General features: G+C 49.4%; 1 protein-coding gene across 6 annotated transcripts in view; it reads right to left on the reverse strand.

Annotated features, from left to right (window-relative positions):
• Positions 1 to 15,916, reverse strand: part of SPTB (spectrin beta, erythrocytic) — a 128,354-nt gene that overhangs the window by 33,990 nt on the left and 78,448 nt on the right. For all 6 annotated transcript variants that reach the window (XR_007152765.1, XR_007152766.1, XM_047861359.1 and 3 more), the window contains 12 exons: positions 14,804 to 14,977; positions 13,722 to 13,813; positions 13,246 to 13,326; positions 12,810 to 12,925; positions 12,247 to 12,359; positions 11,236 to 11,423; positions 9,456 to 9,573; positions 8,671 to 8,829; positions 7,632 to 7,934; positions 6,744 to 6,894; positions 5,275 to 6,145; positions 4,042 to 4,179 (listed from right to left, as the gene is read on the reverse strand). Coding sequence is in view for 4 of the 6 variants with exons in the window: in XM_047861359.1 (XP_047717315.1) it covers positions 4,042 to 4,179; positions 5,275 to 6,145; positions 6,744 to 6,894; positions 7,632 to 7,934; positions 8,671 to 8,829; positions 9,456 to 9,573; positions 11,236 to 11,423; positions 12,247 to 12,359; positions 12,810 to 12,925; positions 13,246 to 13,326; positions 13,722 to 13,813; positions 14,804 to 14,977 (2,504 nt within the window). In the remaining 2 variants the exon portion in view is untranslated. The remainder of the gene's footprint in view (positions 1 to 4,041; positions 4,180 to 5,274; positions 6,146 to 6,743; positions 6,895 to 7,631; positions 7,935 to 8,670; positions 8,830 to 9,455; positions 9,574 to 11,235; positions 11,424 to 12,246; positions 12,360 to 12,809; positions 12,926 to 13,245; positions 13,327 to 13,721; positions 13,814 to 14,803; positions 14,978 to 15,916) is intronic.

The following is a 15,916-nucleotide window of genomic DNA, read 5'->3' on the forward strand; positions in this document are numbered from 1 at the left end:
AACTAAGGACACTGTGAGGGTGATGGGGGCAGGTTTTGTGGTGGACATCAGAGTTGAATCTCAATGAGCAGCTCTCCAGTACCACCACTGTACTGATCTATCTAAGGATTGGGTCCTGAGTATCTTACTCCTCTTTGTACCCTCAGAACCTGGGGGAAGGAGGCTGAGCAACTAGGCAAATGGCCTGGGGAGAGGGCAAGGTGGGTACTCCCAAGGTGTGACAACAGCTGCTAAAGAGGGGTGAGAGGTCTGCAAAGAGAAGTGGGAGATAGGCTAGGAGGAACTGGGAATACCAGGACAGAGAAGAGCAAGAGCCCAAAGATTTTGCAGTTTCTCTCCTAGACAGAGAAGTCCCTGATTCCTGGGAAATTCTGTGCCTCCATGCAAGAAGCTCTGTGGTGATTTTCTAGGCCTTTCCTGGTGTGGCCTCACCACAGCCACCAGCAGAGACCACAGAGAGGATAGGCTGGGAATTAAGTCTAGTTGCTCCTGCTGCACTGTCTCTAAGATGGAAGAAAGCTGACAGAACCACTCCAGTCAGCCCTGGTGAGGCCAGTCAGAAGTTCAGGTTTGGTCCTGGGCCAAGATCATTAAAAAAAAATGGAATTGGGGTGTGTAGATGGCTCAGTCCATTAAGCCTCCAACTTTGGCTCAGGTCATGATCTTGCGGTTCATGGGTTTGAGCCCCACACTATGCTCTGTGCTGACAGCTCAGAGCCTGGAGACTGCCTCAGATTCTGTGTCTTCCTCTCTGCCCCTCCCCAGCTCGCTCTCGCTTTCTCTCTCAAAAATAAACATTAAAAAAAATGGAATGTATACAGCGTATGAAGGTAATCACTTATTCAGTAAGTGCTTGAATGACTCATATGGGCCAAGCCTGGCAGAAGAGATTTCAGTTGTGTCCCTGTTCACTCATTCACTAAATATTTATCATGCAACTGTCATGTGCCTTTTGCCAGGCACTGTTCTAGGCTCTAGGGATGTAGCAATGAACGAAGCAAAGTACTTGCTCTCATTTGAATGAGCAGAGACAGATAAGTAAGTCCATAATTCATCAAGTGGTGATAGGTACAATGAAAAAGTAAAGCAACATAATGAGATAGAGGCAGAGGGGCTGGGTAGGAAGCAGGTAGTGATGTTTTCAACTGGGTGGTCAGTGAAGGCTGTTCCAATAAGCTGAGTCTGAATAATATAAGGGAGTAAGCCGTGTGTGTGTGTGTGTGTGTGTGTTTGTCTTTTTGGGCCTTAAATACATAAGGCTTTGTTTTGACATTATTATCATGGTAAGTCCTTCTATCAAAGAATATGGCATACTTCTCTTCTTTTTCAAGTTTTGTTCTGCTTCCTTCACATTCACTTTGCCTATTTCTTGTCATTTTATTCTTTACTTTTTAATTTTTTTAACATTTATTCATTTTCTTAAAATAATTTTTTTGTTAATGTTTTTGTTATTTTTGAGAGACAGAGACAGAGTACAAGTGGGGGAGGGGCAGAGAGAGAGGGAGACACAGAATCTGAAGCAGGCTCCAAGCTCTGAGCTTTCAGCACAGATCCCGAAGCACAGCTCAAACCCACAAACCGTGAGATCATGACCTGAGCCAAAGTCGGACACTTAACCAACTGAGCCACCCAAGCATCCTGTTACTTATTTTTTTCTAAATATAATTTATTGTCAAGTTAGCTAACATACAGAGTATACAATGTGCTCTTGGTTTTGGGAGTAGATTCCCATGATTCATCACTTGCATACAACACCCAGTGCTCATTCCAACAAGTGCCCTCCTCAATACCCATCACCCATTTTCCCCTCCCCCCACCCCCTTCAACCCTCAATTTATTCTCTGTATTTCAGAGTCTCTTATGGTTTGCCTCACTCTCTGTTTGAAACTATTTTTCCCCCTTTCCCTTCCCCCTGGTCTTCTGTTAAGTTTCTCAAACTCCACATATGAGTGAAAACATAGGATATCTTTCTCTGACTTATTTCACTCAGCATAATACCCTCCAGTTCCATCCATGTTGTTACAAATGGCACGATTTCATTCTTTCTCATTGCCAAGTAGCATTCCATTGTATATATAAACCACATCTTCTTTAGCCATTCATCAGTTGATGGATATTTGGGCTTTTTCCGTAATTTGGCTATTATTGACAGTGCTGTTATAAACATTGGGGTACATGTGCCCCTATGCATCAGCACTCCTGTATCCTTTGGATAAACTCCTAGTAGTGGCCAAGTGGATATTTGGAAAGAGAATATTCCAAACAGAGGAAAGCTCAACTATATGCTTGGTGCTCAAAGCACTGTGGGCAGTAAACATACTGCTCTTCATTTGCTTCTAGTCTAGCAGGAAAGTTCTTCAGGATAAAAGTAATTATAATGGAAGGTAGACTATAAAGTTCTGAACCAGTACAAAGGAGGGAAAGAACGGTTTTCATCTTGGACACTGGGAAAAAGAGGCACCTGAACTGGTCTAAAGGATGGGCCTGATTTGGAATATAGAGTTGGACGAGAATGCTCTCTGGTAGGGAGAATGGCAGTGGCATGGGGGTAGGCTGTGGGCAGAGGCGAAGAATCACAGTTGTTTAAAAAATACATATTTGAAGAGCTATCACGTGAAAGAAGACTCATAATAAGTTTTTATTTCTCTAAAGGGCAGGGCCAGAACCAAGGTCTACAAATTTCAAGGAAGATTTCCATTCACTAGGAGGTCAGACCTTCTAACCAAGGAAGTTGCCTCCAAATGGGGTGGGCTGCATGGTGAAGGGGTGAGCTACCCACCCCTGTAAGTGTCTGTACAAGAACAGCGGTCTGGAGTAGTCAGCCAGATTAGATGACTTCGCAGGTACGTTTCAACTCTCAGATTTAACGAGAAAACCATCTTACCATTTCACGCCTCAGGTTTTCTCTCACCTAAGGATGGCAAGTGCCTTGACATATTTCACTTAGGATGGTTCACAGCTTCAGGATTTATGAAGATCATTCTCATGAAGGCAACAGATACATAACTGACAAGTTCTTCCTGTCTTGCACGCACGCACACACACACTTGTACACTCTCTCTCTCTCTCTCTCTCTCTCACACACACACACACACACACACACACACACACACACACACACACACCCGCATTATGTCCAAGCCTAAAGAAGATCAAAAAGTCATCTTCCTCCTATGCACAAACTTCACATTACAGAGGAATCTCCTGACCTCAGTCTCTGTCATTAGATGCTGAGATAATCGGTCCTGTTCTAGTGACTCTGAAGTATCCCTGTCACCCTCCGCCTCCCACTGGGCCCCCACCAGAGTCTCTATTAGGCTGAGCCTTTTTTTTTTTTTTTTTAGTACAATGGGGTCTTACCTAACTCCACCTCCCAGATTGCTTCAGGCAGAGCAAAGCCCCGACATAAGTGTGGGGAAAGGAACTGGGGCAACAGGGAGGTGGTAAACATGTGGTATTGTGTGTGCAGGGCCCAAAGTAACAAAGGGAACACAGGCGTGTGCTATCCTCAGAGATCCTTCAGGAACTCATGGCAATTATGCCTTGGACAGAAAGCACCCCCTCTCTAAAGGTTCCTTAGGGGCTGTTTTTTGTTCCAGCCACAAAGCAAGCTCAAGGCTTCCTGCTAATTCTCCTGCTCATTCAAGCCAGCCTCATTATTGATGCTGCATTTTGGCACAGGCAGGAGCTCTCTTTTATGGACAGTACTTAAGAGCTCTCAGAAAGCAATTTTTCCTGCCTACGAATGTCTGGGGAAATGTGGCATGAGTGCCTTATGGCCTGATTCTAACTACAAGTGCGCTCAGAACGTTTCCTCCATCACACAGGATACACCCCACCCTGTGTGGTGAGTGCAGCGCTGTTTACCCCTTGTTGCTACAGTCCATGGTCAGAAGGAGACTGTGACTGAGAAAGACAGGAGCTCTGAGGGTACAAACCCAACAGTGCCTAGCAGGAATCCTGACTTTGGGGCCATACCCCAAGGGTGTGTCAGTGGCCCAGAGAAGATGCCCTCAGCCCCCAGCCCTACCCACACCCCACCTGCTGTTCAGGTGGTCCTGGTACTGCTTCACTTCCCCACTGCGAGGGTGGCTGCTGTCTACCAGGCTGTTGGCAGCAAGGTTCACGCCGTCAATCTGTATCATCAACGTCTTCATCTCCTGGTCCAGGATGTCAAACCTGATAGGGACAGAGAAGATGAGGACTGGGGAGGCAGCCTGGGCACTTGGCCTACTGCCCTGTCTCTGGAACCTGGAACTCTCACTTTCTCCTTCCATCTCCTAAATACATGTGACCGGGTAAGGGGGCAGAAAGGAAAAAGTAATGCTGACAGACTCTATTTTCTGATTCATGGGTCCAATTTCATAGTTTGGCATTTCTTGGACCAGGCTAGTAAACAGCTGGTTGCTTACCACATAGGCCATTGGCTCAATGGAGAGGCAGAGGGGAAAGAAGAGGTGTGTATGTTGGGGTGGGGGTGGGGTTGATCACCTCAAAGAACACCTGCCGTGTCTCCACTGCCACAGCTGCTACTCTTTGGCGTTAATTCCACTGGCCTTGATACCTTGACCTGAAGGATACCCTCCCCAGCCAGGTGCTCTGTCCCCAGGTAGGAGAAGGGGGAGCCTCTGGGGGCCGGGTGTAGTTATGCAAGCTGACCCTTCTGGGATAAGAGACCAGGTCTCTCCAGCACCCTGGACCCACCCCAGCACACTCTAGGGAGTGACCTCTCCTCCTCAACTCTCTAGTTCTGTACTTAAGACACTTGGAGTGCCGTCCAGACTGGGGGCATGCTCCCCCATGCCCGAGTGCGGATAGAATCAGAATACTGGACAGGAGAGTCGCCTTACAGACCAGTAGTTTGCAAACTGGTCCCTGTGGCCATTTGGGGCTCTGTGGCTTAGTGACTGCCATAGAGAGCTAGAGGTGGTGAGGCTCCGACTTCTCACCTCCCCCTTAACCAAACAGTTCTACTTTCCTCTGTGTTATATGTCAGAGGTTCTAAATACAATTCATTTGAACAAAGACTGCTGTGGCCGAAAAGTAATTGAATAACTGGACTAGAAAGATCCCCTGTGTTATTTTAAGGAAGGCCCCAGGGGGCAAAGTACCCAAAGCCACAGAGCCTGATTAAAACCCATGACTCTGGTGCATGGCCTGAGCAATTAAGGGTATCCCGTTCCCTCTCAGAGAGAGCTCTCCTGATCTAGAGGTTGTTCCTACAGTGCAGGGCCATAGTGCGGGGAGCTGAGGGAGAGAAAGCCAGGCTCTGACCTGTGCTGTGCGACCTCCAGGTCCTCCAGTGTGTCTGGGATTTCCATCTGGGCCAGCCACTTTTCCTTCTCACCCATCCACAGCTCACAGGCATCTGTCTCCCCAAACACCGTATACAGGTCCAGGGCATCCTGCAGCCTCTGCCGACGCAGGTCTGCCTGGGCCACCACCTGCTGGTAGAGCTCCCGAAGGGCCTGCAGCCGGTTGGTCACATCTGGGGAATCCCGAAACTCTTGGGGGAAGTCCTGGGCCTGCTGTTCCAGATGTTCCATCACCCCGCGGCTCTCCTCCAGCTCCTCCAGGAAGTCCTTATGCTTCTTCCCCAGGGCCCGTGTGGCCCCCTCATCCTGTCCCACGTCTTCACCTGAGAGCAGCCGGTGGGCATCTTGCAGCCAGGCCTTTAGGTCGTCAGCATCACCCTGGAACTGGAAGAAGTTCTCAGCATCCTGGAGGTTCTTCTTGCGAAATGCAGCCAGCTCCTTTAGCTGGTCCCACTGTGCAGACACCTCCTTGATTCGGGCCTCAATCTGTGGGTGCCCAAATTGCTTACGTGCGACCATGCCCTCTGCCTCCTGGAAGATCTGCTCCAGGTGGGTGTCCAGCCCTCGGAGCTCATCCTCAAAGGCCTTGTGCTTGCGCTGAAGGATGAGCACACTCGTCAGGTCTTTGCCATAGTCCAGGGAAGAGTAGATCTGCTCCTTCTCCTTGATCCAGCTCTCGGCCTCGTCCATCTCCCAGAAGAACTTCCAGAGCCGTTTGGACTGCTCCAACTGGGCCTTCCGTCCAGCTGCCATGTTGCTCAGCTCCTCAAAGCACTGCTCCAGGTGGCTGATACGGTCCTGGATAACCTGGGGGTCGCAAGGCTGGTATCCTGCGAGGAATGAAAGAAGGGAAGGGAAAAGAGGTAAGGGTTTTGTTTGTGGGCAAGCCTTGGATCAGTTGCCAGGCTAGAACCACACAATCTAGAACCTGCCATCTCACTGGGGCTTTGGAAGTGGACACAGAGTTCCCAGTTGCTCAGAGGACAGGCCAAGTTCTTTATAATTAGTTCCCATTAACAATTCAGGAATAAGGTGGGTCGGCTCTTGGTAGAAACGCATAACACAAAATCTTTTTTAAAAGGCCCAGGCAGATTTCAAGATGATTCTTCAAGGAGGCATCAGGATCTTTAAGACCCAAAGCTATAATTCTAAATGGTATCTGCTGTATCTTGAACTAGCAGAGTGAATGGAAGGCAGATGATGCCTTATTGGTGCTTAGGAACACCTTCTGATTCTAGATTACTGAAGCAGTTGCCTGCTATCTGGAGAATTTTGCTCTCCTTCAAGCTTCTCTTTTGCACCTTAGTTGATGAAAGAAGCAGAATTCTAAAGCTGGAGGATTTATCCAAGTTGAGGTGCTAGAACGCTGGGCCAGAGCATAGGACTCTGGCTTCAGAGATCTCAACAGGGAGACATCCGTGGCCTCACCTTTCCCCTCAGTGAACTGCAGGGTGGCCGCAGTGATGGCCTTCACTTTGTCCCCTTGGATGGCGATGTCAGCTTCCATCAACTTGTGCTTCTGTAGCAAGTCCTCGACCTCCAACAAATGCTTCCCAAACTCAGCAGACAAGAGGTGAGCCTGGCAAAGAGGACAGACCGGGTAGAGGGGAAAAGGAGAGGTGAAGTCACATACCTGCTAGGAGAAGAGACCCCTCCAAAGGAAGCATCCATGGTATGGGGGCCTGGGAGTCAGATGCAGCTGGAAGATGCTTGCTGCTCAGCATGGAAGCTATAGAGGACTTCCTAGTGGGAGTGCCTTTCAGAATCATGCATGGAACGTTTTTCAGAAGCTCAAGCCCCACACTCGATCTCCTGCATCTGTCTCAAGGTTTGGGGCCTGGGCATGTGTATTTTTAGAAAGCTCCATGGTTGGTCTGATGTGCATCCTCAGCGAGACCCACTGCAGTGGAGGGAGAGGAGAGTCAGACTTCTTGGTTGCTCCTATGCTGGGAAGTCTGGATTCTAACCAGACTCAAACTGGGATTAGTTGGGGCCGGATTCTCCAAGCTCCTGATTCATGTCTATCACTTCTAGGTCCTGTAGGTTGGCACCTGTGCTACCATAAACCCAAGATGTTTTGATCACCCGAAATACAGTGGACCTGGGTTGGTGACTTGTCTGGAGCAGAGGGAGCCAAGCAGTTGATAGGTGGATGCAGCCAGACACCATACTGCCTCAGTTTCTCCATTTTGGGCCAGAGGCATGTTCGGCTGGGAGGCATCTAAGGAAGCACAGCTAACTGCAGGGCCAGTGCTGAGGTAGGGCTGGTGGGGAGGGGTGGGAGGCAGTAGGGGATGGGCAGCCTCCGGGGCTCACCTTGATCTCATCCATCCAGTCAATGCTGTGCAGCATGTCCTGGAAGAGCTTCTGCAGGGCCAGGGTTGTCTCCAGTCGCTGGCGCCGGGCCCTCAGCAGCTCCTGCAGATAGTTCCACAGGCGCAGGATGTTGTCCTTGCGGGCAGTGATGCGCTTCTGGTCATGGTAATTCTCCTTCTCTAGCTCCTGGGCCAGGTCCTCCAGGGCCCTCACCCGCTCCTCGTAAGCAGCTGTGTCGGTCTCGATGGCTTCATGCTTCTTCTTGGCGGCCTCCACGGCTGCCAGGTCATACCCAAAATTGTCCTGTCCCGTGCGGAGGAAAGCAGGTGGCTCAGTCAGGCTCCCCTTGGCCAGTCCCCAAGCACAGAGAAATGGCGGGTCCCTTCAGAACAACTGCTGGATGGGAAAGCCCGTCCGAGGGGTGCATTCTGCTGTTTTTCTCAGCCTATCTTATCAAAGCCAAGTTCCAAAGACTAAATGTCTTACAAGAGCCTTTAAAAGAAGCTCATAATTTTATTCACTGTGCCATACACGTGGGTATGCCGTGTCTAAGTGACTGACCAAGCCCTTTTGCAGCCTGCTGGCACTCACTGCCCTGCCTTGAATGGACCTGCCCGATTCTGGGCAGGAAGGGGCTGCTTCTCACTTGGAAGCCATGCAGCTGTAAACAGATGGCTCACTCCCATGCTATCTAGGGTGCACGCACACTTTCCGATTCTCTCAGAATGCTGGCTTTCCCCTTCCTGGACATTTGAGTCCAAGCTCTAAATGGAAAGGAACAGATGCTCTTATGGAGAATCAGCCCTGGGGTCAATTTTTGACTAGTGAAATATGACATGATCCTAGAGGTCAGAGTCCACAGAGAGTTCTTCCTCAAACGTGAATGCCGATTTACCCAGTCATGGGGAGCAGGGCCACAAGGCCTGTGGAGAGGCTTATCCCACTGCCACTGAGAGGCCAGCTGGGGCTCCAGCCCAGCTCACTGCTGGGGCTCTGGAAAGCTTCTGCCTCCTGCCATCCCCAGTGTGTCCCCCACTACCTGAGCCACGAGGCGCTGGTTTTCATTGAGCCACGTCTCTCTCATGGCGGCCTTTCTGTCAAAGCGTCGGGCCAACTGCTCCAGCTTCTCCTGCCGAATGAGCTCTTCCCTCAGGGCCAGCTCCCGCCGATACTCAGCTTCCTCCAGGCTTTCCCAGGCCTGTGTGAGGGACACAGGAGAACTCTTGGGGCATAGGGGAACACCTAGGTTTGAGGGTTCTGTCTCTTTCACCCGACACGGAGTGATTTCAGGAATCTAAGCAGAGCCTAGATTAAAGTTCAGTCCATCTTTTGGCTACCAAAGACTTGGGGAGCACTGGTCCTGACCTCCCAGTTCCTTCCTCCACTAAACCTGCCTTAGACTCTTGGCCTAATATAATGTTACTCACCTCTGTGGGTGCTCAGTAAATTCTCACTGACTAAATGGCTACTTTCATTCTGTCCAAGTGATGTCCAAGTGATGCTAAGCCTCCAAACCTCTGAAGTACCAGAAAGCATTTCCCTTCTAATTAGTTCATATTCATCCCATAGTCAGAGAAACTAAGCTCTAAAACTGGCTCCAAGAATGGACTCTGGGCATCTGAACAGGGGGCTGAATTAATGGACAGTGAGTGGAGTCGGATCTCTCAGAACGAGGTTCAGAGAGCATTCCCAAACAGCCAGCATGTGCAGTTAATAACACTACAGAAGGTGGCTTGGTTTAATCCTGCCCAGTAACCATTCCCTGTGCCCTTATCAGAAACTCATTCAACCCACTGGCAATGTGTAACGAAAACACCGCCATACCCGGTTGATGTCAGACACTAGTTTCCCATCGTGAGGTGTATACACTTTCTGATTGTTGGCTCTCATCCGGGACTGGATGGTAAACAGTAGGACTTCCAGATTACCCTTCTCCTGAAACCTGTTGAGAAAACAGAGGTAGGGAAATTAGTGTCGAGGTCCCCATATTTTTTGCTGAAGTCAAAATGGAACACTGGCATCTTGGAGCTGGGATAGCAAAGCATGTTTTCCTTAAAAACAAAAAGTAAAGAGGATGTGTAGGTTTACTTACCTGTTAAGAAATCTATCATACTCACCAACTGTGATCTGCTCGGGGTTGAGTCTTTATAACACAAACCAGAAAAAACACAACAGCCACCACAGTGTTTGCTTATCATTTGCTTCTACAGGGGAATGGCTAACTGGAGTATTCCAATAATTCCTGCAGATACCAAGCTTTACCAATGGACACAAAAAAACTCTTCCCTGTTCTGAAATGATGAAGGCTTCTGACTAGCTCTTTAGTCAGCTTTTTACTGAGTGAGCCAAATAAACCTTAGAAGCCTCATTATCCATGTAAGAACATATTGTACTGAGAGCAACTTTCACTTGAGTACTAATGAACCAGCCCTCTGGACAAGTCCTAAAGGCCAGATGCATCTGAGTGGGGAGGAAAGACTGGGCTCCAGGGTGGTAATAGGTATAGGAGATGAGAACTGACAGCGGGGCGAATGTCTGGAACCGAAGGTCTAAGCTCAAGGTAACTGGGTACTTTTACATTTCCGTATGTACACAAGTATCTACCTACTTCTGCATCCTCCACGTAGCAGTCGAAGACTGGCTATAAACAAGGTCCCTACCCTGAGGCACGCCTGACAGAGCTGACCACTCAGTCACTTCAAGAGGGCTATAGCCCAGAGCACCATCTGCTCAGCCAAGAGACAGCACCCCTGTGGTGCACTGCCTGGTAGATGCACAGGGGATGTTATCCGTACTGGATTTAGGACTTTAAAAGTGGGTTAGTGTCAGGCCAGAAACCAGATGCCTGTTTACAGTACATTCTAGACTCCATGTCTCATCTTTCTCTGTTTGAGAGTCATGAATGAAGAGTGTGGGAGGTGAGGGGGAGGAACGAGGCAGAGGGCACCACCAGTGAGCTAGAAATGTTTCAGAAGAGCTGGACCAGCTAACAGCAGGTGAGATGGAATGTCCCCGTGTCTGTGCGTACCTGCATGCATGTTTTTATGGGTGTGTCTGTATGTGCACATATGGTTCTGTTTGTGCCTATGTATGCACACATGTGCACAGGCCCTGCACACACTGGGGTGAAGCAGGGGTCTCAAGAGGCAGGCTAAATGCTGTGTTGATGAGCAGTGACAGATGAGAGAGAAACAGGATGTACCTGACGACCAACAGGACCCCACACAGAGAGCTCTGGGGCTGAGAATATAGAGGTCATTACCAGATAGCAAAAGCATGGCTTAGTGCACAGAGGAGAGGAACATTCCAGCACAGGTTCTTTGAAGAGACTCAGAAGTCTGAGATGTCACTCCTGCTCCCCTTCAGGGATCTGGGAAAGTACTTTCTTTGGCTATGAGTTAAGGGTTACTCATCAGTGCCCATTTCCTACAGGCTGATGGCTTGGGAGCAGGGAGGCAGGGTGAGGATGAAGTAGATGACAGATGTGAAGCTCTCTAGTTTCTAGGATATACCTCCTGGATACACTTCTCAAGGCTCAGAGACTGGCTCTACCTTGGAGGTTTCTTAGCACTGATGCCCACCCTCCAAGTGCCAAGGCCCTTACTTGGGTGGCTTCTCCACGGTGCGGTAGGTGCTGAAGGCCTGGAGTTGTTGCTGGACGCCTGTCAGGGAGTTGGCAAACTTGCGGCTGTTCAGGACAGTGATGGTCTGCTCAATCCAGGTGAGCAGGTCAGAGGCCAGCCCACTGTACTTTTCAATCATCTTCTCAGTCTCAATGGCATGGTCAATTACCTAGGGAACCACTTTATTACTTATCCTTATCAGAAGAACAATGACATCAATGAGGCCACCAATAGGGACCACAATGAAGGTGGTCCTCCTCTCCAAAACTGGAATGTTCCATGTTGGGTTTGTTCCCTGAGCCCAACAGCACTGCTAAGGCAGGAGGAATGGACTGAAAGTAGACTGGAAACATTAGTAGGAAGCTAGCTGTGCTAGGGCTCAGGGGCAGCTCCACCCTACCCCTGACCCTGTAAAACACTAGTAAAGCTTGCTGTGCCAGGACAGCAGCTACTAAAAAGACCAAGGTCTCATTTATTTTAAAATGATTAGGAATCCAGGGTTTCTGGAGGCACTGTGTTCGCTAAATGCCAGACACACAAGAAGAATGAGAAATGGTCTCTGCCCTTGGGGAGCTGTGGACCAGCAGGGGAAAGGAATCTGGCATGAGGGGTCCATACAGTGTGATGGGATCCTGATATACCACAGGAGCTAAGAGGCCCAGAACCACAATAAACTAATAAATAAAAGCCCATCGTGTTCCTGTGGAAATGTTCATGAGATTTGGGTGTGCCGGTGGAAGATGGGATCAGAGCTGCAGGCTAGGACATCCATCTTTCAGGACAGACCATCAAATTGCTTTGGAATTCAGCTTGGGAGCCATTAACTTGGCAATGTTTGGCTTCAGAGGAAGTTGGTGGGGAGTGATCTATAACCCCCCCCCCCCCCCACTGCAGCCAGGGCCTATACACAAAGCTCTTAGAGTAGAAAAGAAGCATCTTGGTGTGACAAACAGGGAAACGGGGGACACTCTGGTTATGAAACGGCTTTGTACCTTGCCGACACGCTTGCCCTCCACTGCCAGCACCTTCATCTTGGAGAAATAGTGGTAAAATGCCACCACATAGGTAATAATGGACTTTTCATCAGGGTTTTCTGTGAAGACATCTGCAAGAGGAAAGGGTGTGCTCTCAGAACCCAAATGGAAGCTGGAAATGTCAGGCTCAGAGGGCTTATCTCCCTGTTCCTATAGCATAAAATTCAACTACAGGACCCAAGTGACAAACAGAGGGGTGAGAATGAAAGAATAAGTGTTTGCAATTTTAGCGAGAGGATCAAATCCATATTAGGACCACAGATGATGAAAGAAGTAAAAAGAAGGATCCAAAGACTACAAGTGGGCCCCCAGTTGGGCCAGGCAAATGTGGGGAACCACCATGGATCTGAAGAGCAGGCCCGGAGCAGAGCCCTGGCCCAGCCACTGTCCCCTCGCTGTGTCCACGCCTGGCCCAGCACCAGGCCTAGACTCCTCCAGGTGCCCTGCCAGTTTGGGGCTCCCTCCAGCCTGAGCACTGGCTCCCATCACTGCAGCGGAGGACTGGAGCAGGTGTAGCTCACCTTCAGGGTCGAGGAGCGGGATGATGCCCAGCTGACGCTCAGCCACATCAAACGCATGTTCAAGGTTGTGTCGTGCATTGGAGTCCTTCAGCTTATCAAAGTCGATCAGGTCAGGCCTGGGGACAAGGCCAGGCTGTTAAAAGGGGAGTGGCCATGGCATCCCCCACCAAGAGAGCTGCCCCAGCACAAAGCAAGGATGCTGGGCAGAAGTCAAAGGAGACAGGAGCAGGAGGGGGCCAGCTGTGAACACTAGTACAAGGGGAGGGGGCAGTGGGCATGACTGAATTTCAGGGAGGCAGGGATGCTGAGGGTGAGAGAAGGCCCAGTGGAGAGAACATTCCAGGGAAGCTTGAACAGGAACCTACACGTTGAGTAAAATGTATCCAAACAGCCCAGGTGTTCAGTGTCATTTCCACAGCCCTCTCCTCCCCCTTACCGGTGTTTGTGTATCAGAGCATTAAAAGCCAGGCCATCCTTCCAGCTGGAGGTGAAGTTGGTCACATTGACCTGGGGGTAGCTGCATCCAAAAGAAACAATAAGACCTAAGAAATCGATTCTTTGGGGGTCTCAAAAAGTGTCTACACCGAGAAACTAATGCACAAGAGAGAAATGTATCCATCCCTTCTTGAGCCCCTTCAACAACAGACAGCAGTTAAGTCACAAGAAGAGGCTCCTCCATAAGGGGGGCCCAAGAGACTCACACACCCAACAGACCCCAGACAGAGTCCTGCCCAGGCAACTCTGGAAAGGAATGCTGAATTTCAGGCCTCTAAGAATCAGGTCAGGATAAGTTTTGTGTCAGTTACCCCAATGCTGCTACAGTTCTGGGTGATGTTCCCTGGGTATGGCAGTACTTGGGGGAAGTAAGGGCATGGTGGGGAATGTAGTAATGAACTGATTCCCAGGGCATACCCTGCTGTCTTCATCTGACACCATAATAGCAATGCATCCTTGGCCGAGCGTGTCTCACGACCTTCCATTGTCTGGACAACAATGTCCTGAATCTAGGGGTGCAGGAACAAGAGAGGGAGGAATTAGATTTGCATCTGGCTCTGTGCCTTCCTTCTCTCCCTCCCTCTTTCTTCCTTCCTAGCCACCCATCTGCATTGTCAGCCCTGCAGCAACACCATAGCTTAAGGCCCTGCATCCCAGTGGCCCGTTTCTCTGCCTTAGTCAGCTGCACAGGATGGGGATGGCTTCCTCATGTTGGAGGAGACAGCTCTAACCTGATGACTAATGGGGTACTGAGAATAAACAAGATACCCCAAATCCTCCTCTGAGTAACAGTGCCCTACAAGGAACAACATGAATATTGAAAGGGACTGTATGTTTGATTAGTAGCTCCTCTTACCTTTCATTCTCCCCAATTCTGCCATTATTACTGCTTAACTATAAGCACCGACAGAGAGTGAAGTGGGATATCCAAGACCCCTTGGATGAGCTCTTCAGTCTGGGAATTGTGTGCTGTCTTCTTCCTCCCTGCCTTCCCTGCCTCAGGACTAGATTCTTTCTGTCCCCAAGCCAGCATGTGGAAGGCCCTGCTTTCCTTCCCTTGCACTTTCTCAACTTCCTTACAGATAATGAACCTTGAATTTCAGGGTGGGAAGAGAAAAGTTTCTGATTGAAAAACATAAAATAGATCTTCTGTATTGTTTTCGCAACTTGTGAATCAAACTATTTAAGAAAAACCAAAAAGTTACACATGTGGGGGGAAGGGGACAAAAGCAGATCTTGCGGTCAGATCTCTGCCCAGCTACTAGTTTCCATCTTCTCCCTCAAAAGACTACACTGTTGACTGAACAGCTCACCTTGAGCTTCAGTGACCAGGCAATGTAGAGGACGGTCCCTTTTTCCTATAAACGTTGTCCCACAAGACAGGTTTCTAGCCTCCCAGAATGTGCATACTTGTACTTCATTCACCATTTTATAAGATTCCTAAGCCCTATCTGGCCCCTTAAGGCTCCCTCCACTCCCTCTGCCCCCTTGGCACCCACCTGGAAGCGAAGGATGATGGTCCAGATGAGGCCCAGGACCAGGCGGTGGTTGCCATCCACGATGTCATGGGAGCCCATGTTTTCCAGGTGCACACGCTGCTCCTTGAGGAACTGCAGGGCTTTGTCCACATTCTCCAGGCAGTGGATGCGCATCTTCCCCTTCGTGGGCTTTGGCTGAAGGACAGCATTGGCCCCATGGGCACGGGGGACCTCACGGTCACCCCCAGAGGTGGTTGCAGCCTAGACCAGTTCCTGCCATCAGCATCCACCCTCCACCCTCCTGGCCAAACTCCAACCCTCATGCTCACTGCTTGCCACTTTTCAACCCCATCCTTTCAGCAAAGTTCAGAGGCTCCCCCTTCCTTGAGCATCCAGAGCTCTGCAATTGGGCTGTGTCGGTACAGTTCCAGGGTCTGAACAAAGCCTTCTGAGTATGTAATAAATGGCATTCAAGAGCAGTAATACAACAGATAGTTAATTGAGCACTTACTATGTGCCAGGCACATTTCTAAGAACTATTTACTGTTGGTTGGTGATAAGAGTGGCTTTCTGTTTGGTGATTGATACAACAGGGTCTATTCCAGCGTCCAGCCTCCTCCTCCATCCCTGAATGGCCCCAGCCAAAACTTAAGGGGACCACCCCTGAGGAGTAGCCACATCATGTGAAGGGTTCCCAGTGGTAACTCTTTTTTTTTTTTTTTTTCAGTGGTAACTCTTTCTAGTGGGCTTTCAATACAGTGTAAAAGGCAGCAGCCTGGAGTTGAAAAGGCAACAGAAGAATGTGGTACCTTTTCATTCAAACCCCAAGGATCTTAGTGCTTCATCAGGCACAGGTATCATTTTATCCATGGGGGAAACAAGGCAAAGAAGATCCTGACTAATAGGCCTAAGGTCATAATGGAAGTCACTGAACAAAACACAAACCTTCATCTGGTTCTCCCTCAGAGACAACATTACTGCCAGGTGGGTTACAACTGAGAGGACATGTAATAAATTTCCACTTGTAAGAGTGACAGAACACACAGGAAAATATCTTCCATGCTTTCCTCTGGGTTCCAAGAAGGATGCAAATTTCTCCAACTGGGTAATAACCCATCTTAGCCTGCATGAGGC

This window comes from Prionailurus viverrinus, chromosome B3 (genome assembly GCF_022837055.1).
Source record: "Prionailurus viverrinus isolate Anna chromosome B3, UM_Priviv_1.0, whole genome shotgun sequence".
NCBI classification, from domain to species: Eukaryota; Metazoa; Chordata; class Mammalia; order Carnivora; family Felidae; genus Prionailurus; species Prionailurus viverrinus.